The 27,277-nt window shown below is 40.0% G+C and overlaps 1 protein-coding gene across 10 annotated transcripts in view; it reads right to left on the minus strand.

Annotated features, from left to right (window-relative positions):
• The window catches only part of NCKAP5 (NCK associated protein 5), a 556,514-nt gene that overhangs the window by 83,606 nt on the left and 445,631 nt on the right, over window positions 1–27,277 (minus strand). For all 10 annotated transcript variants that reach the window (XM_035130314.2, XM_035130220.2, XM_035130308.2 and 7 more), the window contains 4 exons: window positions 14,834–14,938; window positions 10,146–10,337; window positions 4,893–8,659; window positions 2,991–3,165 (listed from right to left, as the gene is read on the minus strand). In XM_035130314.2, the coding sequence (XP_034986205.2) occupies window positions 2,991–3,165; window positions 4,893–8,659; window positions 10,146–10,337; window positions 14,834–14,938 (4,239 nt within the window). The remainder of the gene's footprint in view (window positions 1–2,990; window positions 3,166–4,892; window positions 8,660–10,145; window positions 10,338–14,833; window positions 14,939–27,277) is intronic.

Consider the following 27,277-nt stretch of genomic DNA (forward strand, 5'->3'; position numbering starts at 1 on the left):
CTGGGCTGAAACAGATTTTGAATTGAAAAGCTGTCGGAAGAAAAAAGGTTAAGAACTCCCCAACCCATTTCTCCACTCAGCTACCAACACAATCTTTCATTGATAACTGGTTTGCTCCCTTAGATACTATTTTGTCAACCAGTGGTTTAAAGGTGCATGGGCAGCTTAAATACTTTGACACCCAAGGCAAAAATATGGGAAGAAAGGATGAGCACTGCAATCCATTGTGCCCTTCCCATTGTATCATATTAGCTTCATTGATGTGGCTCAGTTCTAAGTCAAGCAAGAATGCTTTCATTATGGCAGTCTGATATTCTACTCTCACACACCTGACTTCCCAAGGTGCTTTTCCACCTTGGCTGTGGTATGCACGTAAAAACTAAAACCACATTGGCTTTAGTTTGGGGAAGCATAGTGTCTTTCCTGTTTTTCACAAAATACTCGATGGTTAGGTTCAAAATGGGGCTATTTATGTAAGCAAATGAGCAAGATTTCCATCAAAGTCCCTGCGCAAACGATCTGTTCCAACGATGCTAATGGAACATGTTTTTCTTAAAAATGTATATAAAAATCGCCAGGAAACCACAGTCTGAGATAAGTGTTTAAGTGATGGCATAATAGAACCCTAAGCCTTTAATTAACATGCTGAAAAAGAAAAGACTTAATTCTATGGCGCATGAAAGATACACTTTTGAAAACGCACTTTAGAGGAGCATTAAATGTAAAAGGCACATTTGATTTTTCCATTCATATGAAATTTAAGGCATGCATTTTTTATCAACTTTTCCAAGTGTTAGTTACTGGTTTGACCCTCATCTCTAAATGCACCTTGTATTGTTACAGTGTAAAAAGAAAAAGAAATCATCTCTGCTCAGGGCTTTTGAAAAGGTTTGTGCTGTTTTTCTCAAAAATGCCTTTTCCCCTCCTTTTTTAGGGAAAAAACGAATGCACAATGGGAAATGCTACCACATGCTAGTGTTTTCAATCACAGCTATCTCTTTTTACTGAATTCTCTGCAACGTTATTCAAAGTGAGAAGCCAGTAAAGGGAGAAAAGGACATGAAGACCAGGAAATAATATATGCATTTTATATGAGATTGAGTAGTACAAAGTTTAGAGGACAAACTGAAATTCCCCACAATTGTGTCATTTTTTTAAAAAAAAAACACAACAGATTCCAAAACACAGATTATAGGCATTCATTTTTCTTTCAACCCAAATGGCTTCAACATGGTAATGCAAATTATTTCATTTATAGAATACAACCAAGTATTGAAAAACCCACAAAGATGTAGCATATAATATAATCCAATCTTCAAAAACAATGTCCTAATAACACTGATTTTCAGCTCAACAAAGTGCAGTCTTGAGAAGGAAAAGGTAATGCCTTTGCAGCGTGACTAATTTGTCCTTAGAAGCTAAAGAGAAAAAAAATTAACATTTCTTCATTATTTATGTAGATTCAGAACAATCTTTGTACTTGCCCGATAAAATGAAGTGTGTTTCTTGAAGATATACTTAAAGTCCTAAATGGCTATTATTGTTACATTTGCAAAGACTTCACAAAATGAGACAAAAACTTCTGCAAATTACTGTGCCATTAGGAAATAATAAGGAAGTTAAAAAAGAAATTGTAAAAGCAGCATGCTTAAAAAAATACTTCTGTACAGTGAAGATATACCCTAAGCTGTCAGCACCATATTAAATGGGGCATAGTTAAATTGAGTGGCTGTGATAAGGGGCTCTGCTTTGCTATCATAGTTCTAGATCAGTTGGATTGAATTTCCTGCATATTGCACATTTCCAGACTTTCATTCTCTCTCATTCCTTTCAGTGACATTACAAGGGCAGACTTAGATATGCTTATAATTTGTGGTTTTATAATGCAGGGGACATCTACATTTTCAAAGAAAAGATGATACTATAGAAGCTACATGCTACAGAAAGGGGGAGAGGGGAAAGGGGGAGAGGGGAAGGGGAGATAGAAAAAAGTTTCCCAAAGCATATGGATTCAGAATGCAGGTTCTGAGATGTTTTTAACAAATGACCTTGTATATCTTCTAGTTAAAGCTTGCTTTACACGGAAGCACAAATGCTTGCAGACATTTGCCTGAAGTTGAGAGCAAGCCACTGATACTTTTAACCTTAAGCTCCCTAAACATCAATACTGAGCTAATAGATTTTTCAATTCCCATCATGAAGGGCTTTGAAAATGCGTTTTACCTTTAGCATATATCCCTGAGAAATATGTAATTACTTCACAATTCAAGCTTCCTCGTAGAAAGTAGTAGCATGCACAGGATGTTAATCACTCACCTTTTCCTTTTTTCAGAGCAACAACAGAAAAAGCTTTAAAGAAACAACTGTTCAATAGTGATCTTAGGGCGAACCCAGATGTGACATCCAGCACAAAGTTTTCCCACCCCACACAAATTGCCAGTACTGGGGACCTGATTCAGATTGGGGTCCTAGTGTGCGGGCAGTGTGGTGATAGAAGAAAGGCTGCAGATCAATGGTAGAGGACTTGTTTTGCATGTGGGAGGTCTTAGTTCCAACCCTGACATCTCCAGGTCCTGTTTGCCCCAAGAATAGGCCACTACTATAAAAACCTTACTTCTAGGTATGGAAGGCCTTATATCACAGAGTGAAGGATATAAAGCAAGGCTTTGTTTTCAGGGAACAACCAGCAGGGTAGTTGATATATCCAGAAGGAATGTCTGGGGACATGTGGGTCTCAAGCCATGGAAAGGTAAAAACTAGGACCTTGAAATGGGCTTGAAAGTACAGGTAACCAAGTGCAAATTGCCATAAAAAAGGCTGAATATGTTTCCATCAAATGACAGCTATGGGCATTAGTATAATCGGATTCCCTAATCAGGCCATCAGATGCTGACATTAATCCATCGTTCCCCAGCAATGACAAGCATATTTCTACCCTGTGTTGGAGGGAAAAAAGTAAAAATTAAGGACAGCAGGGTCTTGTTACATACCACTGCATCATTTGGTATTTCCATATCAGCCTTTGTTTTGCTGGTTTTCTTCTGGTTTCCTTGAGTGCCGACAGAGTTGTTGGGAAAAGAGTCCTGGGAGCCACCCTTCGACACGCTCCTGTAGGAAACATTATGTGATCCACTTTCTGTCGGCTGGGCTGCTTTCTTATCAACTCTGTAGGTGGAAAGTGATTCCTCTGATAAATTACATTGCCCTTCTTCAATCACTCTAGTTTCACCATTCCTTTAATGTTTAACGTAACCTCCCTGCATCTTTCTCCCCGTAGACCTGTGAGTGATAAATGTTTCTAACTAGCCTTGATCAAATCTGTCACTTGCAATTTCAGGTACTATATCAATTTAGTCTTTCAACATATAATGATTTATTTTAAATTTTCTATGACTGGGAGGCAAATTGGAAAACACACTGAACCATTATTGCCAAATGTCTTTGTGGTCTAAGGTGGCCATAAATGTACTTAATTCTGGTTGGTTGCTGCATATATTTACTAACAATTAACAATAGCAAATTTTAGAAGACCTTAAAAACAAAACAAAACTAGGCAATGCATTTCCTTCCATACTGCTATCCCTACAGGTTTTTTCCCCTAGAAAAAAACCCGTCTATGGCTTAATATTTGTATTAGCTTTTATAAGTCTTTCTATTCTTTAATTTCAGAGCCCACTGACCTGGTTAACAAAGAGCAGATACAAATGATCGGAGCAGCCATGTGGTGTAGTTTTTACTGGGCTATGCTATTCTAGGAGGCAGGTGGTAGTAGAGGGGTTTCAATTCTGAATGCTTGGCCGTATGCTTTTAAAAAGCTCTCTTGCTATAAAAACAGTATGCCACAGAAAAGTCTAGACTCCTTGACATCCCACTCTCTGACATCCTAATATTGCCTGATTTTTCACAAAAGGGATGATCATTTTACAGGTATGGTGTATCCAGTTATCCAAAATCTTGAATTGATTTATTTATGTTATGTTCTATATCAGGCATCCCCAAACTTCAGCCCTCCAGATGTTTTGGACTACAATTCCCATCTTCCCTGACCACTGGTCCTGTTAGCTAGGGATCATGGGAGTTGTAGGCCAAAACATCTGGAGGGCCACAGTTTGGGGATGCCTGTTCTATATCCTAATTTTCTACCTCAAGGGAGTCAGCCCAAGTAGCTGCAATGAAACACAGACAGACAGAATAACTAAAAAGCAAATAATAATCAACAAAGTGGACTAAATAATAATAGAAGAAGAAATCATGAGAAAAGAGACAAATTAAACAAGCCATTGGTCTGCTGAAATCCTGTGGAGCTGGGTGGTAGAACTGTATTGAGGTGGTATAAAAATGCTGCTAAAGTGGGAGCTGAGCTAATCTCACTAAGGAAGTAGCTTCATATCCCAAGTGTTACCAGAAAGAAAGCTCTCCCTTGTGTCATCACCAGTCAAATCCCTGGGATTGACAAAACATGGAGAAAGCTGTGCAGATGCTAGGCCATATAGGGTGTTACAGGGCTTCTCATCTACAGCTGGAATCTAGAGACAAATGAGAGTCAATTTGTGGAAAGTTTGTGGGATTGTGTTTTTTGGGATGAACAACTTGCATGCTCACTGCAAGGTGATTCCAGCTACTGGGCGCTCCTTGCAAGTTACTTTTTAATGTCAGCAGGATTTTATACAGCAGCTTGTGATGTGCTATAGTAAAAGGTGTGAAAAGGGATGCTGTTTGGAAAGAGAAAACAGCCACATTGTACATATTGCGAGGGCATGCCTGATCGTGGCATAGTAAAGTGTGTTCTTTGTGCTTTCCTACTAAAGAAACTAAGATGGGAGTTTGAATGAAATGAAATCTATATGCATTTACAATATCTGTATCTCAATCTACATTTCCAAAAACCTTACCTGTGTAAAAGCTCTTTCATAAAGCTGTCTTTTTCTGAGTGTGTGGTGGCAGAGCTGTTCTTTTGTTCGCACCCAGTTTGGCTGAGGTTATTGTGTGTGGCTTTTGTCATTTTTTCCCCTTTCGGAACACTGTCTAAAATACCACAATTCAGAGTTTTCTTATTTATCTCGTTTTCTGCTTCACAGTGCTGTTCAATCTTCTTTTTGTCTCTTCTTTTTTCCGATTTTGTTTGCTTGCTTCCAAAAGCTAAACCCTTCGGCTCTTTCTTTTCTATTTTTACTTTAGAAACATCAGCTTTTCTACCACTCAAGGCTGGGAGCTTACTCTTTCGAAAACCAAACCAGCTAGCAATAGAAGGCCCTCCACTCTTTTGTTTAGTCTCAGTGGTAGGGCATTTGCTCTGCCCTTGTTCCTTCTGCATATTTTCCTGGATGCACAACATGACTTTTTCTTCTATCGTGGGCTGTAAAACAGATGAAGCTGAAACCTTCTCCAAGGCTTCAGATGCCTTTATACAGGCTTCTTGCAATACTACCTTGCCTGCTTCGTGTTTATGAGGAGATTGTGTGCTGTCCAGATTTTTCTGAAGTGGCAAAATTTGTTCTGATGAAATACTAGTTGATGACTCCAATGCCATTTCTGCTTGTGTAACACTTTTTTTGCTTACTGGTTGATGTTTGGAAATTTCGCTGGCTTTTTCATCATGGAAAGATTTACTTTGGACATCTCTCTGAGATGGTGATTTGTTGTCCTCAGTTTTTGAAATGCTGCAGAATAAATCCCCCTTTGGAGACATATGGAATGGTAGTTTGCTTGGGCTACCAACTTGACTGCTGGAACTACTCATGCTTGCAGAAGAACCCTGTCTAGAATAAGAAGTTTCTGGAACTTTTGTCGTGTATGAAACCATATCTGACATCACTGCTGAACCAGGAACAGCTCTGATTTGTAATCCTTCCACCGCTGAGTTCTGCCTCGTTAAAGAATTCCCTCTTTCAGATGTGTTTGTTATGATCTGGGTCCGAACTTTTCCTAAAGCTTCTGTGGAAGGTATAGGTGACTTTTCCCCTGTGTGAATACTGAAACTCTGACTTCGGGCCTTTGCTCCATTCATACCAAGAGCAGGCTTCAAGTATGCCTTACTACTAGAAGAAATGGATCTCTTAACTAACCTGTTGTCCAACCCATCTCCTCGTTCTATTAAGCAGTAAGTCTCAGGTGAAACAGAGGAAGCTGGATTCATACCAAGATCCCCAGCAAAATTTTCTTTTATTCCATTTTCAACACTCCTTAATTCAGTGTCAGCTACATCTATGGTGGTTTGAGCTAAAGATTCACCCTGCCTCTGTTTGCATGAATTCACACAGCTTTTGGAGGCTGCATTCATACTGTCTTTTTCCTGCTTCCCTGGTATGGTGGAACTTTTTCTGAGGAGCTGAGGAGATTTTATGAGTAATTTAAGTCCTACAGGCAGATGTGGTTTAAGACTCTTTTCTGGTATATTTCCAGCATCACTTCCCTGAGACAACAGTGATAATGGGGAGTGATTAATCTGAGGCAGAAAAGGTTTCCCAATCACTGCTGGCTGACAATCTGGTGATGTGGAGAATCTGTTTGGAAATTTATGTTTCTGAGGTACTTCAGTGTCCTTAGGCAGTAGTCCAATTTGCATTAGATCTGTATCTTGTGACGTGCAGTCTGGGGACACATCCTTAGAACTGTGTTCTATATTATTGCAGGATACTGATTGGTTTGAGGTTTTAGGAGGAACTTTCTTTGTAAACACTTTGGGAATGACTTGGCACATTGCGGAGGGTTGCTCTGATATGCATTTGCTTTGTGTAAACATCTCTCCTTTCTCATTAAATTGATTTAATTTGACTTTAGGTGTTGAAGGGAGCTTGTTAGTTGGCATTCTATGCACATTATGAAAAATGGACATTGAGGCTGTTTTCAGTGGTGACATGACTGGACTTTTTACTGTCTCACTGGGAATGCTTGCTCCTGGCTTATTGGGTATAGGTGGTGAATGTTCATAGTTTGGTCTTATCAATAGTGACGTTGACCTGCCTGGAGGAGGTGGTGGTGATGGAGATCTGGCTTCTACAGTAGGCAAATCACAATGGATATCTCTAGTTGGTGGTTCTTCACAGTCAATTGACTCTATAAGATGTTGAGGCAATGAAGTTGATTCTGGGACCTGATTCTTGGGCCAATCTGTTCTGTCAAGCATTTTAGAATTTTGCAGAGGGTGCGCCCTTGAAATAAGCAAATCTACTTTTGAATCAGCATTCTTAGTGGGACTCTGTACTTTTTTAAACCTTGAACATTTTACAGATTTCTCCAGTGTAATAGGACAGTGTGAAGAGGTGCTAGCGGAATATTCATTCACTGTGATGTTAGTTTTTTGTGGCGAGAACTTATCTCTGCTTGGAATTTTCGTCAGTTTTTGGTTTTGGTTACTACCTGCCTGCATACAAGATGTAGACCTAGGCTTGGAAAAAATACTGCAAACTGGCTTCATTAGCTTTTGCTGTGGGGTGTTGTGAAACATGGGTCTTTTGGGGAGTAAAGGAGACTGACTGTTGCATGTAGTAGGGTCAGCTGCATGCTCATTCTCTAAGTTATTTGGGAGAGTCTTTCTCTCAATTTCATTATCAGGTGCTTGCAAAATACTGTAGTTTTTAGCTTCCATTGCTTTTTGGAAATTAACTATTCCCTGAGGTAAACATTCAGTGTATTCTGCATTGGGCCCAGTACATGAGTGGTTGATTGAAATTTCATTTCTAGTTACAGTGACAACTCCAGATTGATGTGAACTGAATTCAATAGGTTTGCCATCTTCAGCATCAAATATAACAGTAATGCATTCTTCTGAAGAAGTCTTCTTTATAACTTTTTGTTGCTTAATGAAATTACATGCCTCTGGCCTAATGCCCGAGTGAATGAGTACCTGACTTGCTTCTTTTTCAGAAGATACATGCTGGCAATTTTCCTTCTTTACACGCACATCAGAATTCTCTGTGTGCTTGTCAACAAAAGGAATTAATGACAAATCTGATGGGCTTTTTTCATCACTGCTTTCTATATGTAATTCGTCCAGGATTTCATTGTCATCAGTATCTGAAAGGTGTAAATTAAGGTCTCTCCAGCTTATGCTAGCAAGACTTTTATCTATTTGCAACACAGGCAGCTTCACATTTGTGCAAGATTTTCCTTTTGACTGAAATTCATTGACAAAACTAGTCAGTTTTTCAGGCCTCTCTTTTGAATTAAAATAAGAACCTCTTTCTGGCAAGTGCTTTCTATCAGGCTCCCAACCAAATAGGCTGTCAGAAACGCTGTGAGTTAATTTATTACAATAGTGCCTACAGTCTTTGCTCGGTACTTCATACAGCAATGCTAAAGATGAAGACTCATCATCTGCATCCTCATGTGAATCTGAATCATACACAAAGTTTTTCTGGTGCTCAATGCAAATGGCCCCCAATTCCTCTGGTGTGCAATGTACCTCTTCTTTATGACTGCTGCACTTAATGCCAGGGGAGTAGATTCCTTCATTAGAGTCCATGCAATCTTTGTATCCCCATTTGGATATAACAGAAGAAGGCGGTTCAAGTAATATTTTTCGTTTCTGTAACTTCTTTAGCCCTTCCAAAATGTGGTTTTCCTTGATGCGAGTTGGAGGTAGATCATCAGCAGGACTGGAAAGGTTGCTGGGGAGCGAAGAACCAATGCTTATTCTTTTATCCCAGTTCACTGATGACTGATTTTAAAAGAAGTAAGGGAGAGTTATTACCACAGAAATTAAGAAACATTACTAAGAAAAAGGGACAATGTTGAGCTAGTGACCTCTCTCTCATTGCTATGGTTGTACACTGTACAACTATGTAAAAATGGCCACATTGTGGAGCTTTGTATAGTATTTCCCCCCCTACAAACAGTTCAGTTATAATGCTATAATAAAAAGAGGACCTGGCATACAAGGGATCAAGGTCTGAAACCCTCCAGATGTTGTTGGACTACATCTTCCATCAGCCAAAACCACTGGCTATGCTGGTTGGGGCTGAAGGGAGTTGGTAGTCCAACAACATCTGGACAGCACTGTGTTGGCTTCCCTTGTTGCTCTCGTCAATTTCATGTTCGAATTATGTGGTATCACATACAAATATCTTAAAATATCTTAAAGTGCTCCATCTGGCCCATTTCCATGAGGCTCGGGAATGTAGACTCTAGCTAAAAGATTGCTTCTGTTGCTGGAGGTGCCTACAGTGTATTTAATATGTTTCAATAAATATTAATACGAACAGGTGTGGGGAGTGTAAATGAGAGGGGGTAGTACCTCTGGTGGGGGACACACTGTGCTCCTTATGGGGTAGTACCTCCACCTTTGGTCCCCACCCTGTACTCAGCTCTCACCTGTACCTCCTAGAAGCTGTCCGCATGCAAGTAGCCACACCCCAGGAAATTGCTTAGATTGGCTAGCTAAACCAGGTGAGGGTAGCAAATGGGTCTCAAACTCTCAGTGAGTTAGGGACTTCCCCTGCATGTAAAGGCAGGCTCTGGTGGATTGAGCGAACAAGACCAATAGTGGGTCCAATGGTCAAGAAGGTGGTTTCTGCACATACTGTAGAGGGAAGGGGGGGCTCAGTTAACTTGGAAAGATAGCCCATAAAGGAGAAGGAAAACTCTGATCCTAAACCTCTAACTCTGGAGTGGAGTCCCTAAGATGGTTGGATGACGCCTTGTATGCCTTCTTCTGGCACGTATTGCTCTACTTCCCTCTGGACCACATCAGCAAGGCTGAGAGGTGGGTCTTGTTGTCTGGGCAGCCCAAGACCTCCCTACACACTGCCCAGGCTTGTGCCCCAAGGAGGTCAATTTGGTGCTGCTGATGCAGTGGTTCAACTTCATCCCCAGAGGCGCACTCCACTGCCTCTCGAGTCAGACTGATGCCAACAACAAAATAAGAACAAAATAGCATATAGGCTTGCTGGATCGGATCAAAGACTCATCTCGCCTAGCATCCTGTTACAACAATGGTCAAACAGATGCCTATTGGAAACCTACATATTTTGTTAATTTGCAACTGTGAATGTAAATATATATTTATGAAGTGTGTTTTTGATAGTTTATTTGCTGATGTTGTGAGCTGCTTTGAACTGTTATTTAGAAAAGTGTCACATAAATAAACTTGATGATAATGACGATAAATGAATGTGTTAATGACAGAAAGAAACCTATTTCATTACCCTTTTACTGCATGCCTTCCCATCATTCCAAGTGTAGGAGGAGCCACTGGAATATTCACTGCAGGCACTTGACAGAGAGAGCTCACTGCTGCTGCAGCTGCTTCGAGGATAAACTCGGTGAGGCCCTGTCACATTTAACTGGCTCTGACACTTCAAGGCAGGTACTCCAGATCTGATATTCTGCTGACATTCCTAAAACAAGAAAAAGAGAGAGATGACTTTGTTTTATGGGTTAAAAAATTCCATACCATATTCATAACAGAAGCCCACATTTGCTGTTCATGCTGATATAAATAATTATTGAGTGAATATTAAAACTACAATGCTCATATTTCTTACCTATTATGAGATTAAAATATCTAGAAATTTGCCAGTTACTACTACTACTACTACTACTATTATTATTAAAATACATGCACATCCTAGTATTCAAGCTGGCCTTTCAATGACAGTCTGTTTGAAATATGCTGTGTTTATTAGCAATGTGCTCCAGAAAGATACTGGAAACAAAGTTAAGCCAGTACAAGAACATCTTGACAAGTGCATTATATCCCCACAACGTAACAGATGAGGCCCTACAAAGTGGACAAGGTAAATTAATTTAGTGTCCCAACCAGAATGTCCACGGAGAATGGAATCTCTCCATTACAGTCTAATTTTGGTTTCCTATCTAGTTCAAAGCTTTGTCTAAGGAAGTCTCTGATGCAGGACAATCCATCTTTGTGTCACCATCCGACAGCTGAAGCCTCCTGCTTATGCTATTTATTGACACTTTATGGCTGCCTTTAGTACTTGTGTAGTTATCGGTCCTCTCCAAATGCAATCTCAGCTGCTGTGACTAAATACCAGCTTCAAGGAAGAGAATAATGAAGAAAGAGAGTAGTGCTTTAGTGAAAACATTAAACCTTTGCTGGAGTTTGTGGAAGCATTTAATTTCTTTCCAGGCAAATCTTCTGCTTCCTAATATGGCAAAATATTATTGAAAGTTCAGAATCTTCATGAATATGCGGCTATGAAATTCTTTCAACTTATGCAGAGGCACTGCATAAGTGATCAATAACAACAAGACTACATTTCCTTGACATTTTGCAAGAAATTTCATTAATCTCAAAACCAGTTTTTCTCAACAACAAGAACTGAAAGCCGTGGAGGTGGATGCTTATACTTCTCTATCCCATGAAGAGTAGACACAAACAACCTAAATCCAGAGTCCCAAATGGATCTTCTGCACAATCAGGATTCCCTTTTTCATTAAAATGTTTTTTCTTTTCCTTCTCTTAGGGGTCCCATTCTGAGTTGATGGGGTGACTGCTCACAATCCTGAAAATTCACTCAGGTTTGTCATGGACAAAAATACTCAAGGTGCCTTGTGTGTAAACATGAATTTCAATCTTCATAGGCAACTGTGGGAAAATGTTGGACATGAAGTCCTTAGGATTGTAGGTTTTGCATGCAATTGGCTTCTCTGTCCCATGCCTATTGAGCAATGGAGGAAATATGCATGGGTAATGACAGTGACCCGACCTAAAGGCTACAATGCTCAGCCTCTGTCTTATCAAGGGTTTAAAGTCAGTTTATTGATGCTCATTTAGCTCACCACTGTAGCCAGACAATGGTCTAGAGCCTGCACAACTACTCCTGATTAGGATGTTATGGAGAAATAAGTAAATAAGCATGCTCCAGATTCTCTGATGACATTCTCAACGGCTTCATATAGATGATAAAAAGCACTGAGGATAAAATAGTGCACTGCAGCATCCCATAACATAGATGCCAAGGGGCCGAGGAGCATTTCCTCAATGCTACTCTCTGGAGTCGAACCTGTAGGAAGGATCAGAACCACCACAAACTGTGCCTGACAGTCATCCCACAGAACTGGTCTAGGAGAACACTATGGTCAATGGAATCCAAAGCTTTTCCCTTGTTCATCTCCTGATCAGTGTGGCCAAGGCAAATTCAGTCTCAAAACCAGGTCAAAACTTGACTGTAATTGATAATCAGTGCCATTCAAGAATGCCTGCAGTTGCTCTGCCACAGCCTCTTCAATCACATTCTGAAGAAATGGCCTATTAGTAATCAACCAGACAATAACCATCACAGACTACGAGGTCCGAGATGGGCTTTCTAAGGGTGGCATCTGAATGCTCCAACATTCATTCTGAGATCATTCTGAGATCACAACTGATCACATCTTGGCAAACCATAAAAATACTGGTTGAGTTAGAAATTGATAAGTAATGAGCCCAGTTCTCACAAGCAGTATTTCTGGATTATAGCATTTCAGACTTTAAATCAGAGATGTCATCACATGGCTGAATGCTTTTCCATAACCCCCCCCCCTAAATATGAAAAACTAGAAACCTTTCCCCCTGACTTTCTGTTTGAAGGCATATATCTGCTTCAGTGGAACATTCAACCTTTGAGCCCTAACTGCAGTGGGATGTGCCATAGTCCTAACATAAGTTTAACATCTCAGTGACAAATTTGAGTGGACACAACCAAAGACTTAGAGAAGCCAAAATGCTCATACACCTGGAAGTGCTTTGGGAAGCATTGATCCCTGCTGATCAACATAATTTTTTTGCTAATGTCAAAAGTTATTCCAGCTTGCACATTTTCACAATGAGCAGCCTGATCAATGCTACCTAGACCTAGACACCTTACCCAAATTGTGCACATTTGGATTAAGACTGTAATGCTACACACTTACATGGGAATAAGTTTCACTGAAATCAAGGGGATTTGCCTCTAAGTAGACATGCATAGGATGGTGCTTTAAGATAGCAAATGTTTTACATACTCCCTACTCAGACACCCAAACGCTCTGCTGAGAAAAATCATCTACTGGGCTCTGAAAAGATTGTGTACTGTATTGTATGACTTGTATCTGTATGTCTTGTATTGAGTTTAGGATGTTTTGGAAAGGATTTGCAGCAGTGCAGGTTTGGTGGCCAGATTCAAAAGAGGACAAGACCCCTGCACAATTAATGATTAAGTAAACATACCTTCTTCTATTTAGGACCTTCTGGTGAAGGGTAGGTATTAAATCTAATAATAATTGCCATGTAACTATTAAAAGTGATGGGGAAACAACAGAGCAGACTGATGGGCTAGGGTGAGCTGCAAGGATAGTGAGCAGAACATGAAGACAGAAGTTATGTAGAGTCCAGTCCAATCTGCCAAGGTCTCCAATGTCATGCAAACTATCAGCGAGAGAATATTTCTTCACTCAATTATGGGAGGAGCTGGGCTGAAATCCTATTCACATTTGTGTGAGAAAAAGACCCATAGAAGGATTTGCTTGTGGATAAAAATGGAAAGGATTATGGTAACAGATAAAATTGAGGTCTCGATGTGCATGCATGGAATGTATCTATGCATGCAGCATGCATTGTTTAGAGAAGATGAATACTGAATTCTCTTCATGGCCTCCCCCAGATTCTTCTAGTAGAGGGGATATTTCCATCCTTTCTATAGACACAGAATAGATATATAACAGATGGGATACAAAACAACACCTAGCTTGTCTTATCTCAGAAAAAGAAAGAGAGTGACTAAGCAATATAATATAATACACAAACGTTAAAGACAAGTCAGGAACATTGGAACAATATTCCATGCAATTCTTAAATTGCAGATTTTAAATGGTAGCTGTTTTCTTTTAGTTTAGTTTTTTTTACGGAGGCTGAATTTTCCTCCTAACAGCATCCTAATCATGTTTTTACATTTCCTTTAAAAGAGCTCAAAGATAACCCTTGTGGGGCATTAATTACATATATTTAACTTGTTCATTGGTTTATTAATTTGTTTTTCATGACTGCTATCTCCCCCCCCCCCCAATCATGGGTTTTAAACCATCAACTTTAATAAAATCAGAGTACAAAAGCTGGTGCAGGATTATATTTTAAACACATAATTGTTAGTAGGAAGAAAAGACTATTGTCTAAATCAAGCTATTGCCAAGATGAAACTGGGTAGTTAGAATAATCTAACCTGAAGGCTAAATTACATATTGCACAGTAGGTCATTAACATCTTTCTGAACTTTTGGAACAATTGCTTCTCTCCCCACCCCACCCCACTTAGAGACACTTTATCATACTTCAGCAAATTGCATTTTTGTTGAATTTTTATATTTAAACATAAAATGAATGCTTCCATTCTCATTTGCTTTAATTCTGCCTATATGCAACTTCTGTTTTTTGAGTTACTTTTTTCTTTTTCAATGAAAATGAAAGGCATACTAGTTAAAGTTTTGCCAAATAAGCACAAAAACTAAGCCCATCAGAAAAGGTGGGTTTTTTCCCCCAGAGCCCATGAATTTTTAACAGTTCATACATAATATATCATAAAACAAGCATGAATGATACAGTGCACCGGCTTTAATAAAAAGCTCCTTGACCATTTCTCAGAAACTTTGAGATGTAATCAATACCCCAAAAAGGTATCTTGGGGACACTGCCAAGATTTATGCCTTTTTGCAAAGAGGGCACTTTTTTATTTCCTATATAGCCTGGGAAATTATAGTGAACTTCAGAGAAGAGAAGAAAACGTTATTTCTACTTCCACTCTGTTTTAGGTTCAAGGATGAGTGTTATTTGTTCCTGCTCTCTCTCCCCTCCATTAAATCATACTTCATGGAGAGATAAGAATGTGCTAAATGAAGAAATCAAATTCAAGAAAACTCACATGAACCTGAACATCAGCACTTTGCAGCGGTATCAAACTTCTGTTCTTCTCTACCTCTAAAAGGAAATCCCCAGACGACAGATCTAAGATGCGCGAATGAAGCTTCTGGGGGAAAATAACAGAATGACCAAAGCATAACCATTTGACAAGCATGCAGAAGATCAGCAATTTTGAAAATCCCAACCACTGCAGTTAAATTCAAGGGGAAAACAGACCCTAAGGTAAAAAAGCTTTGTCCTAATTTCTCTGTTCATTGAGTCCAGAACTTAACAGTATAAAATGGAGTTGGTAATGCACGAACAAGTAAGGGCATTTTTAGCTTACAATGTATGATTACTTATCACAGCTTTGTGCATAATGATGATGCATTCATAGGAATAAAATGCATTTATCTATAGCCACTGATGCCTAATATAATAAGGCATTATATTAAACATTTACTAAGCAATCAACAGGTTAACTTTGTTTTATTTAGCAGTTGCTATAGCTCGGGTAATGATTATAAAAGTGACTCTACTTCAAACAACATTGATCTTGCAAAGCCCTCCCTTGCACACATTTAAACTCAAAGTCATTAATGTCATCTGTTAGGAACAATTAATGTGAATAGAAAATAATTGCATCAGGGAGGTAGGGACTCAAAGGATTTTGTGCATTAAAATTCACATGCTGTTCGATTACATACTCAATTCCTTCAGTTTTGCTTGGAAGGAGTGCTAAACTGGTGTTATTTCCCCATATTAATCCGTATACTAATTACTAAGGTTTTTATGTCAGTGCTAAGCCTGGTTTGTTTTAATTGCAAATACAATAAGTTTTGCAATTTATGTAAACATGGCTCCTTGCTGGATAACTTCAAAAGATTCCAAACCTGGTAATATGTATTCTCTTGCCAGTCATATAGTCAGGGCTATGTGAACTCTATATTTAACAAAAATTAAAAATTCCACATCAAATTCTGCATGAAGAATTACTGAATTGTGCAGCCTGGAAAAAATGCAAATCAAATTTGAGTACTGTGCTCAAGTTACACCATTTATTTTGCTTCTGCTAGCAACTACAAAAGGGCCAAGGGCTGAGTCCCACCATCTAATCACTGGAGAGGCTGGGCTTGCCTAAACTCTGGTGATCTTCCAGCAGCAGGCAAAAATATTTTTTTATTTGGACAGACCTTTGGTTAATATGCTGACTTGTAAAAATGTTGAAATTGGGTTTAACTGGTTGTTTTTAATGATGTTCACTTCCCTTGCTTCTCTTTTAGGTTTTTTTTTTAACTTGTATTTTATTCAGAAATGCACAGAGCAATCTGAATTTGTATACAACATTCCACTTTACACATTTGGCTGGGGGTCTGGCAGATAAAGTGAGTTCAGTTTATAAGACAAAACTCAAGCATGCCTAATGTTATGTTGTTTTGCACTTGCACTATTGTTTATAGCTGTCTTGAGCAACAAGAAATAAGGGATACACATTCAACAAACAAATGCTATGTAGGTTGTAACCCTAGACACACTTGCTTGGGAAGGATTGTTGAGATTTTGGGGGGAAAGCTCATATTCAATCACATTACTACTTTCTGTCATTTCCCCCGCATTGCAATGGAATCACAGAATGTATTGCTACAGATACTGTACAGTTTCCAGAGACATCGTGTTAAGCATTTTGCCCAAACTCCAAGAAGAAACCAAACCACAATACAGTGGAACTATCAAGCACATGATCCACTAAGACTATTTCCTTGCATAGTGACAAGCTGTTAGTGAGTGACCAGTTTAGATCTATTGGCAGAAACACTCACTCATCTTCAAATCACCCACCACTGCTATGTGTGAGGACCCTCACTGAGCACAGCCTTTATGGCTCATATATCAGTGCCTCTGCTTGAAGAGGGACAAGGACTACAAATACATTTCTAGGAAAACTTAAATAGTTTTCTCTACAAAAGCATCTGAAGTACTAACAGGAGTACAATCTGGAGAGGCTATAGTGAGGCAGGTGTTTTTTTTAATGTTGCATAACCACTGTTCGTTTCTAAGGAAAGCAGATAAAATAATTATAAATACAACCGTCAGCTATATTGTTCACTCACCCTTTCACCCCTGCTAGAGGAAATTTTTCTAAATATGCCGTCCTTTAGTTCATATTCTAGATTGGTCGTTGCTAACTGGCTTCAGTTCAAGGCCAATTAAAGACTTAAATACCAATAGATATTAATTGGGGGCTTATTTCACAGTTCATATTCCACTCCATATCCAGCTTCCATTATTTATTCTCTGTCACCTGACACCACCCTGTCCCAGCAAAAATGATATAGCTGAAGGATACATACAACCCTAAATTTGTTTTCCATGAATATTTTTCATTCATTATGGTTTTCACTTTAAATATTTACCTTCTTTTATAATGTAACATCCATCTATCTATCTATCTATCTATCATCTATCTATCTAATTTGTACCCCCCCTTTTCTCCAAAGAGCTAAAAGTAGCTTACATGGTTCTTCCCTTCCTCATCCTAACCCCACAGCAACCCTGTGAGGTAGGTTATTTTAAAACATATTTATTAAAAGCATGTGTTCTTCAGTTATTCAGAAGGTGTTGAGCCCATATATACAGTCATTTCCCTACACACTCTGTCTCAACATTCTACAGTAGGGTTCCTTACTTCTAGAGGTAAAAGTTGTTGAGCTTGTTTTTTGTGTCCTGGGCCAATGAGCCTGAGCTGCCTGTGCCTGAAACAGAGCCAAAGCCACCCATGTCAGAGCCAGAAACAGAGCCCAGGTCACCCAAGAAAGAGGTAGCCTGTGCCAGAGCCTGAACTCAAGGTGCCCATGCACACACATTTCTTTTTAAAACCCGCACCCCCAAAAAATCCCGAACATTTGCTTAAAATGGTAAAAATCCCCCCCGGGAGAGGACATGTCTGGGATTTCCCAGACATATGGCAACCCAATCATATCTGCATTTTATGTGTAGTAAAACCACCTTATTACTTATCAGGATCATTAGACTCTTAAGCTAGAAGTAGCTCCAGGAAGTCTGATTCTCTGCCTGTATTTTCAATGTATTTTCAATGTATTTAATGTGTTTTCCAAATATTTTATGAAGCTTACACATGAGCGTTCTGAAAAATTCTCCTCTTTTTGTTCAAGGTGGGGGGGGGAGTCCCTTTACCCCTGAGACAATTTGGAGGGCATGGAGCAGGGGAAAGCCTCATGTTACCAATGGAAGTCCTTGTGCAGGATTTCTGTGGACTCATGAGTTGAATCGTACCCCTAGGGTGGTATTCACTGCTAGTCCTACTCAGAGTAGATCACTGAAGTTAATGGACATGAATCACAGTGCATGGAGACAGACAGGTCATGTATCCACAGCAGTGGCCAGGAGGAATGGCCATTAGGAAGAGTGCAGAGAGAAGAAACACCATAGTGGATCAGCAGCAGCAAAACCCGACACTTTTATCTGCCAACCTGCAATAAAACATGTTTCTCCTGTATTGGTCTCTACAGCTACAACAGGTGCTGTAACTCTCCAATGGTTTGACTTTACCCCTCAAGGCACACTCTTCCATTGTCTCCCAAGACTGACAGATGCCAACATGAGTAGCTTAGGTACATTAATTTCAATGGGTCTGCTCCGAGTAAGACTTATCTAAACACCCACCCACCACTGGACTTTCCAACCTCCTTACCTTTGCTTAAAAACTGTTTGGAGAGGGGCATTTTGGTTTAGGTTTGTGGTGCTGGAGAGCAGGGGTTTAAATTTTTCCCTTGGCACCATTTCCCCACTTGAAATACTACCCTTGAAATTGGTATGGGCCACAATGGGAAGGAACTGTAGGGTAGCTGAGGTGGTAATTCAAATCATGGAAAAGATGGAGGGGGAAGGGGTTAACTGCTATCCCACATCATTACAACCCTGATCCAAATTCACCCCTCCTGCACCTGCTTTTAAGAGGAGAAAAGGAATTTGGGAGATCAGATCATGGTTCTCCCATATTACCACTGGAAGAAAGTCCCCTGTGTACTGGGGCCTATCATGCCCCCTTCCTATTTTTCACCAAAGTTCTGTTGTATAATGTATAATGTATGACTTAGTCACCCAAATTTTACAAATGTGTACACTAGCAGAGAAGTCACAGTGAGACATAGGACTGGACATTTTGTGACAAAACATTGCTAATTATGTTAAAATTGTTTCAAAAACATCTTAGGAATCAACTAGAGACTGCTGTGCCCCATTCACAGTTGAGTTTGTTGTTCAAAAATGGAGCCTTATGCTTGCTTTTGAAGGGTTTTCTTTGAGAAAATAAATGACTTGCTAACATCACACCAACACTACTGGTCCTGCTCAGAGTCTAGATAAAGTGGAAAGGTCAACAGAGACACTAGGCATTGCAGTAAGATGGGAAAGAGAACAGTGAGACAGAGTGGAGAGGCTCTGAGGAGAAGTTTAAAAAATGAGACTGTGTTCGTGTGGGAGGATAAAGGAAAAGCTTACTTAGTCACAAGGACAGACAATTTGGCAAAAAGCCCAAACTTTTAAGTGAAGAAAACTAACAGCTCAATCCAATACATGTCTACTCAGAAGTAATGTCATTTAGTTCAATAGGACTTAAAGTACTGTAGCCTAAGGAGTTAGCAGGGATGAAGCACACATTTCACATTGCAGTAAAGATTTGGCGTGGGCCAGAATTGACATTTTCTATGGTTTCTTTTAAAATAATATACATCTTTTTATCTACTGTGAAATTTCCTATCTATGGGGTATCATTCCATCTCAAATTCCTTTCTAAATGTATCATGGACTGAACAATATTCCAGTAGAGTTTCCAGCTATTTATTCATTCCAAAGACAATGTTGATTGTATTAAATATCAATTGCTTTAATTGCCTTGATTCTCCCCCTACCCACCCAGGATCTTTAAATTTTGGCACCAGCTTAGCTTAGTATCCAGAAAAAAGATATACAGTACTTCCCTTCACACATTGTGAAGGAATACCTTCATGTATTTGTCAGAAGTGTGGGCACAACAGGTCTTCTGCTATCTCTTTGGTGTTTCAGTTATCCAAGTAGAAACTGCAAATCAGACAAAAGCTACTGTAGATGTCTTCTACCTAGATTAGTAAAACACAAGGTGGAAATCTGGTGTCTTTTTTGTGGTCCTTGCCTTAGATCCTTTGAACAGTTTCCTGGTCTACCTGTAATACTATTTTTATCTTCTTAGCCACTTCTTAGCCAACTGTATCCTACACAGTATGAAAAAAGCGAAGACCTCTCCCCTTTGCTTTCTGTAGCTGAAATCAAGGCAGAGGCCTAGAGGCAACAGGGGGGAAAAATGGTAATAGTTTTCAAATGACCCCTGGAATAATTATAAATGTCTAAATTTAACATGATTAGCACCACTACCTGTATTATAATATAGGCAGGAAGAACTGTTATATCAGAGACTGTCTCTTTTCCCTTTTAAAATCAGTATTGGGGAACATCTGCCCTCCAACTCCTATCAGCCCCAGCCAGCTGGCAAAAGGTTAGGGATGGTGCAAGTTGAAAAACAACTGGAGGGTCACAGGTTTCCCATCCCTGCTTTAAATGTACACATGTGTCTATAATATCAACCTTGAATATTGTGAATAGACAATAGTATTATAAGCCAAAGCACAGGAACACTAATGTAGACTACTGTAGTCCAAAATGATTCTAAAGGAGCATGTTACAGTACCACTTGCTACATGTGGTTCACCCATCATAGTAAAGATTAGCTTCCACAAATCTATTCTGGTGGTTCCCACAACCTTTCAAAGCCTATTTAGGGAGCACAGGAAGGGGGAGATGGGAGGAAATCCAGTTGCACAAGCACATCGCTGTTTCACACACACATCCTTCATTGAATCTTGTCCAATACGCTTAGGAAATTTATTTGGGAACCAAATTGCTTTAGCTCTCAATCAGATGACCTACGGTAATCTCTACCAATATTAGAGAGGAGAGCCAGTGTGGCAGAGTTCAAGCATCAAGCTAGGAGTCCTCATCTCGATGAATTACCTTTGACTAGTCACGATCTCTCAGATTAACAAACCCCCCCCAGTGTTTCGTTTGTGACGATAAATGTTGTTTTAAAATGCTTGCAGCTTAAGTTTAAGGAAGTTTAAGGAAATTCCCACAATAGAACATTGAACAGAATACATGTTAGATTTAAGGGGGGGAATTTAAAAAAACACCTTCATAGTATACACATGAAGCCTAGACCAGGCATAGGCAAACTCGGCCCTCCAAATGTTTTGAGACTACAATTCCCATCATCCCTGACCACTGGTCCTGTTAGCTAGGGATGATGGGAGTTGCAGTCCCAAAACATCTGGAGGGTCGTGTTTGCCTGTCCTAGACTGAGGTGGAGAACAGTTTCCAGCTGGTGGGCCAGATTATTATTTTCCCAGCCCTTGGTGGAACAAATCTGATGGGGAGGCTGGGCCACCCACCTGTCAATCACCTGATGTCATAGTGATGTCAGGTGATGCTACACTTTGAAGCCCCAATTGTTAGGACTTCAAAGGGCAGAACTGGTATGTTTGAAAGCCTTCTGAAAGCATCTTTGCACCTCATACATTGTGCTCCTCCTTAAACCTCCAATTTCTGAGGGTTAAAGGAGTAGCAGAAAGTGGATTCCAAATGGCTTTGCAAGCAGCCCCACGCTGATCCTTTAAAGCAGGCATCCCCAAACTGTGGCCCTCCAGATGTTTTGGCCTACAACTCCCATGATCCCTAGCTAAGAGGACCAGTGGTCAGGGGTGATGGGAATTGTAGTCCAAAACATCTGGAGGGCCGAAGTTTGGGGATGCCTGCTTTAAAGCTCTGGGACCAGAGGTTTAAGGAGTACCATTTCTAAAATGGTATAGAACTCTGGCCCAGCTAGCTAATATGATACCAGGATTGAACCCTAACTGCTGGCACTGTGAACAAGCCAAGGGATGGTTCTCCGATATGTATTGGGAATGCCCAGAGGTAGAGGGATTTTGGAATAAAATCCTTAAGGTTATTAATGAAGTTTTTAAAGTGAAGCTACCTATAGACTTCAATCTTATGACAATGGGTATACTAGGAAACACAGCCATAGAGAAAGGTGACCAGCACACCTTCAAAGCAATGATACTAGCAGGAAAGGCAACAATAGCTTTAGGTTGGAAAGATAGAGAAAAATGGACAGTAGAGGTCTGGACTAATTATTTGTTTGAATTTATTCAGTCAGACATCGTGGCAGTAACGTCACAGGATATAACATGGAAGGCCAAGTCTACTGTAATAAGGACCAGATGGAACCCCTATCTTCAATGGATAACAACTACTGGACCAGAAGACATTCAGTGGAAATTAAAGACATTGTGCCCGTGGCTGAGGACAACCATTTGAACCCTTCCAATGGATTATGGGTTGGGGGGGGGGTTGGGAAGGGAAAGGAAAAATGGTACGGGAAATTAAAAATTGGAAGGAGAGAATATAATGTATGTAAAAATTCTCATACTTCAATAAAAATCTTTAAAAAGAAAAAAGAAAAAAAGGGAGGGGGGAACAATTTCCACTGAATGGAAATAGTTTCCTCTTCCTTAAGCAAGGTTGGGAACATGCCTTGCTCCTGCAATGAAACAAACGGGGGCCTGGTGTAAGTTCCTGGTTATTATTTTGAAGCCCCACCCTTACCTGCGCCACACCTGATGTCATTTATGAAATCAAGTGTGAGATGGGCATGGCTAGCAGGCCATATGGGAAGGTCCATTGGACCAGGTTTGGCCCACAGGCTGGAAATTCCCCTTCCTTCTCCTACCGGTAGTTAAACAAGAGCAGATATGGAAGATGTTGGCGTTATTTGAATAGGAGGCCAAAGAAATATTTACAAATTTATTTACAAATTTGCAAATTTAAATTTTTGATCCTGGTTTATCCAAAAACTGATCACTTTCCTTGTCTCCATTCTCTACCTTCCGCATTTATTCATCCTATCTCTCTCTATTTCAAAAGGCATTGGGTTGGATTAAATTGTTGATAATCCATGAGCTAGCTAAAAGTAGAATGGTTCTGTAAATATTTTACATTTTATAATTATTTCACTGTATTGCCATTTTGTAAATAATTGAATTTTGCAAATAGGAAAAATAAAGGCCCAAACTGCAGGCAACAAACTTTTAAAAGAAAGAAGTCTCCAGATATGCTTGGTCAATATCCTGTACCAAACATTAATCACTCAAACGACCTTGATCTGAAAGAAGCAACGTAGGGAATAAAATAAAAATGGTATTGCAATAAAGATTTCAATCACTGAAAGTGTTCAGACAGACAGACCATTACAAATATTAGACTTCTGCTGCCACACATATATTTGGCATAGGAAGTAGTCTGCATTTCTGAACTGCAGGACACACACACAAACACACACATTGTGAATTGGACTTTTTAAAGATGTTATAAATTACCTCCTTAACAATCACTGCTTTTGAGAGCTCTTATTGTGAAGCAACTGCAGAATGTTGAGCCTTATACTTAAAGAATACTCCGTTAGAGCTCAAGAATGTTATAATCATAGAACTGTAGAGCTGGAAGAGATCATGAGGATCATCTAGTCTGACCCTCTGCAATGCATGTATCTTTTGCCTAACGTGGGGTTTGAACCCACAACCCTGAGATTAAGAGTCTCATGCTCTACAGACTCAGCTATCCCCCAGTAGGATAATTCCTTCTATCCCCCTCTTTTGCCATGAGTGTTAAAACTTATGCGGCTAAAACAGCACCAGACAGGCACAACAGGGAGGAATCAGTAGGTGTGTCATGGCCTTGAGATTTTCAGATGTACAAAACAATCTTCTGGGGAGCAAGTTCTTCCCAAATGGATCAACAACAACTGAAGTTGCTCAGTGTGGGGTACTGACTGGCAAAGTGATTGACTGACTGACCAACTGAGGAGGAGGAAAACTAGGCAATCCTCCTTTGCAGATATTAGTGATTCGGCATATCTATACAGGAGAAGGTATGGCTTCATATTCCAGAGGGCCCCAGGATATGCTCTAAAGGTACATTAAGTTGCCACCTTGCTGAATCTAATTGGGTCTTGATGGTTGAATATTTGAGAACCACATGTACACTGCCTTGGGTTATGTGCTGGAAGGCAGGTAATAAATAAGTGCTAATTAATCACATCATGTCCTAACAACATCTGTGTCCCTGCAGTAAGGTACAATTCCTCAGCTCTGAAATCTTTTTCATAGCAAACATGCAAGAGATGCCCCATCTCTGTATCAAGAAGCTAATTTTCTAACGATGAGAGCAATTTTCCTGTGCCAAAAACCAAACTTCATCCATCATTGGTTTACAGTAAAACCACAGTAATATGCCCATTTACAGCAACCAGATAGTAGGACTACAGCAGTACCTACAGCAATCTGTAAGCACATCTTACAACAGATACTTGGCTCAGACTTGCCTAGAAATACTGGATTAAGAGAGTGCCCGTCCTGGAAATCTCAGTGGGCTCTCATGCTCTATTGTCATTTGTTTTCATTTTCGCCTAAGAGTCCTATTCCCACACCGATCAGCCTGGTATTGAAAGATGAAACAGAGAATGATATAAAGCTCTCGTTACTAGTAGCCCCATGTTCTAGGGAATAATATATAGACTTGTTTTATTGGCTATACAGAAAAGGTTCAAATGAGATTTGTATCCCACTGAATTTTTATATGATTTTGTTAATGGTAACACAGGTGGAAAAGAAAGGGGAAAAGCAAAACTAAAACCTTAGCACTATTTAAAGTTGCATTATGAAAGATCCGAGGACATCAATAAGAATAAACAACATTATGAGGAATGAATACTGTGATAAAAAAGCTACCTTTTCATTTTCTGTTTTATGGTAACTCTCTGTATCACAATACAGTCATCATCATCATCAAAAATCCACACCTTTATTGGGACCAACCCAAATGCCACAAAAAGCATGGCAAGCTTTTGAGTTCTCCAGAATTTACATCACACAACATATTATACAAACCACCTTAAAGAAACAGAATGGGTTGCAAGCCAGACTTTTAATTTCTCAGAAATGGGGAGCAGCCATTGCTTCTTTATTTCAGTATTCTGGGTGACATCTGTAGCACCCGGGAGGCGCTTTTTCAGCTTGCAATCTCTATCTTGGAACTGTATCTACAATATGACCTTATGGTTACAACAGCCAGCCAGCCTATTTCCACCCCCACCCCAAATATTTATTTATTTATTACTGTTGAAGAGTTCTGAAGAACTCAAAGGCTTACCACACATCTGTGACATTTTGGTTGATCCCAATAAAGGTATTGCACAACTGTGGATTTTTGGTATTTTTTCTTATGGCGATATACATGGCTATTCCCCCCCCCCATTGTTATATACATGGCTATTTTTGCTTTGTCTGTGCCTTGAATAATGACAATATAGCTTTTGGGTCAAGATGACAAGATACAGCAAGATCTTGAGCTTCATACAATATTTTGCAATCTTCGGAATCTATTGCAATTTCCCACACTGTAGTTTATTCAGTACAAGAGGAGTTAAAATCTTTCTTAAGAGAAAGATGAAAAGATCAAGTACCATAGATGAGATGAGAATCAAGCTCCCTAGTCAGAATCTTTAACATGCTGAAGGACACAAATGTCTATTGTGCAGGCAAATTCAATCAGTACTGTACCTGCAGAAGCCTTTCCCTTTTGCATTTACTTGTTTTCCTTTCCATTTCAGAACAGCAGCAGAAACAGATGGAAAACCAAGGATTGGCTTCAAAAGAGTATACAGAAAGTCTATTTTTGTGAGACCCACATTCAGTACAATGACAGCATGTTAGGCAGGAATAGCCAGGTGGAGCTGTGGTCTAAACCACAGAGCCTAGGGCTTGCTGATTGGAAGATCGGCAGTTCGAATCCCTGTGACGGGGTAAGCTCCCATTGTTTGGTCCCAGCTCCTGCCCACCTAGCAGTTCAAAAGCATGTAGTGCAAGTAAATAAATAGGTACGGCTCCGGCGGGAAGGTAAACGGCATTTCCGTGCGCTGCTCTGGTTCGCCAGAAGAGGCTTAGTCATGCTGGCCACATGACCCGGAAGCTGTCTGCGGACAAAAGCTGGCTCCCTCGGCCTATAGAGTGAGATGAGCGTGCAACCCCAGAGTTGTCCGCCACTGGACCTAATGGTCAGGGGTACCTTTACCTATTTATGGCTTGTAGGTGTGTGCCTTATTAGCTTGTAAGCATCATATGACTTAGTTGGGTGATTATGGCAGCCACACCCTTAGAATCAAGAATGCTATTTTACATTTGCCACTACAAAGTTTTGTACAATACTGATACAATACTGGGGTTGTTCCAGTCAGCAGATGCTGTTGGTAGAGCAGTCCCAACTACAAGCTGGGTTGCAGCATGTCCTGGATCAGGTCATGACACTTGCATGACAGTGTTGTGATATTCTGTTCCTTTACAATATCGATATTGCTGCTATATTGGACAGTATCCTAAACCCCTGTTTACTGCTGCAGAGGATCACAGTAACTAGGCTATTAGCTTTCCTGCTTGATAGTTTTGATATTAATTTACTTCCTATGCAGGAACATCCCTTCATTTATGCTCCTTTTTTATACCATGAAGGTCCTTTGAAAATATCTGTTGCATTATATTCAGTGATTATAGGGTTAAAAAACAGCAGGAAACTTATTTATTAGTGTTTCCAAAAACTGTTTAAATTTGGAGCAGGAAACCTGCAACATATCATTTTGCCCGGTGTTAACAGCAGGAAGAAATATGCATAAAACAAATATTAAAGGATTAACTGCAAGCATACATTCAAGTAAGCCTCATCATTTCCAAAAAGCATCATCCAGCTATTAGATAAAATTTATCAAGCCCAATGGATTCAATTCTCCCCCACCCCCACTTTCTATTACAGCAACAAAAATACTCTTCAGCATGAGTTTTACTTTGTTTTATAATTTCCACTCACTCTATATACTGCTATCAGGATAAAAAATGTAAAGGCTAAACTTGTAAGTGCCTTCCAAGTGGGAGTGGGGGAGGGAGAGAAAAGGAAAGGGGGGGGGGGACTCCAACAAAATCCAAACTTCAGCATTTAAATTTAAATTTAAACTTTGGGCTTCCGGGTTCAGCGCCAGCGTCGATCGGCGGGGTTTCGTCTCGTCTCCGAGACGGCCCGTCTCTGCTAGGAGTGGGGAGGGCAGCGAGAGCAACGCTGCGCCCCTTAGAACCTCGGGAAGGGCGTCCCGAGGGCAATTTGCTCGGCACAGACCCAATCCGGACTCCCCAACTCTTCGGCTAGCTCTAATAAGAGCTCCGGAGCGAGGAGGGTAGAAGTCGCGGGGGCCATTTTGAGCGGCAACGTTATTCTAGCAGGGAGAAGCTTCAAGCCGAAGGCGGAGAGCGCTGGA

This window comes from Zootoca vivipara, chromosome 1 (assembly GCF_963506605.1).
Source record: "Zootoca vivipara chromosome 1, rZooViv1.1, whole genome shotgun sequence".
Taxonomy (NCBI): domain Eukaryota; kingdom Metazoa; phylum Chordata; class Lepidosauria; order Squamata; family Lacertidae; genus Zootoca; species Zootoca vivipara.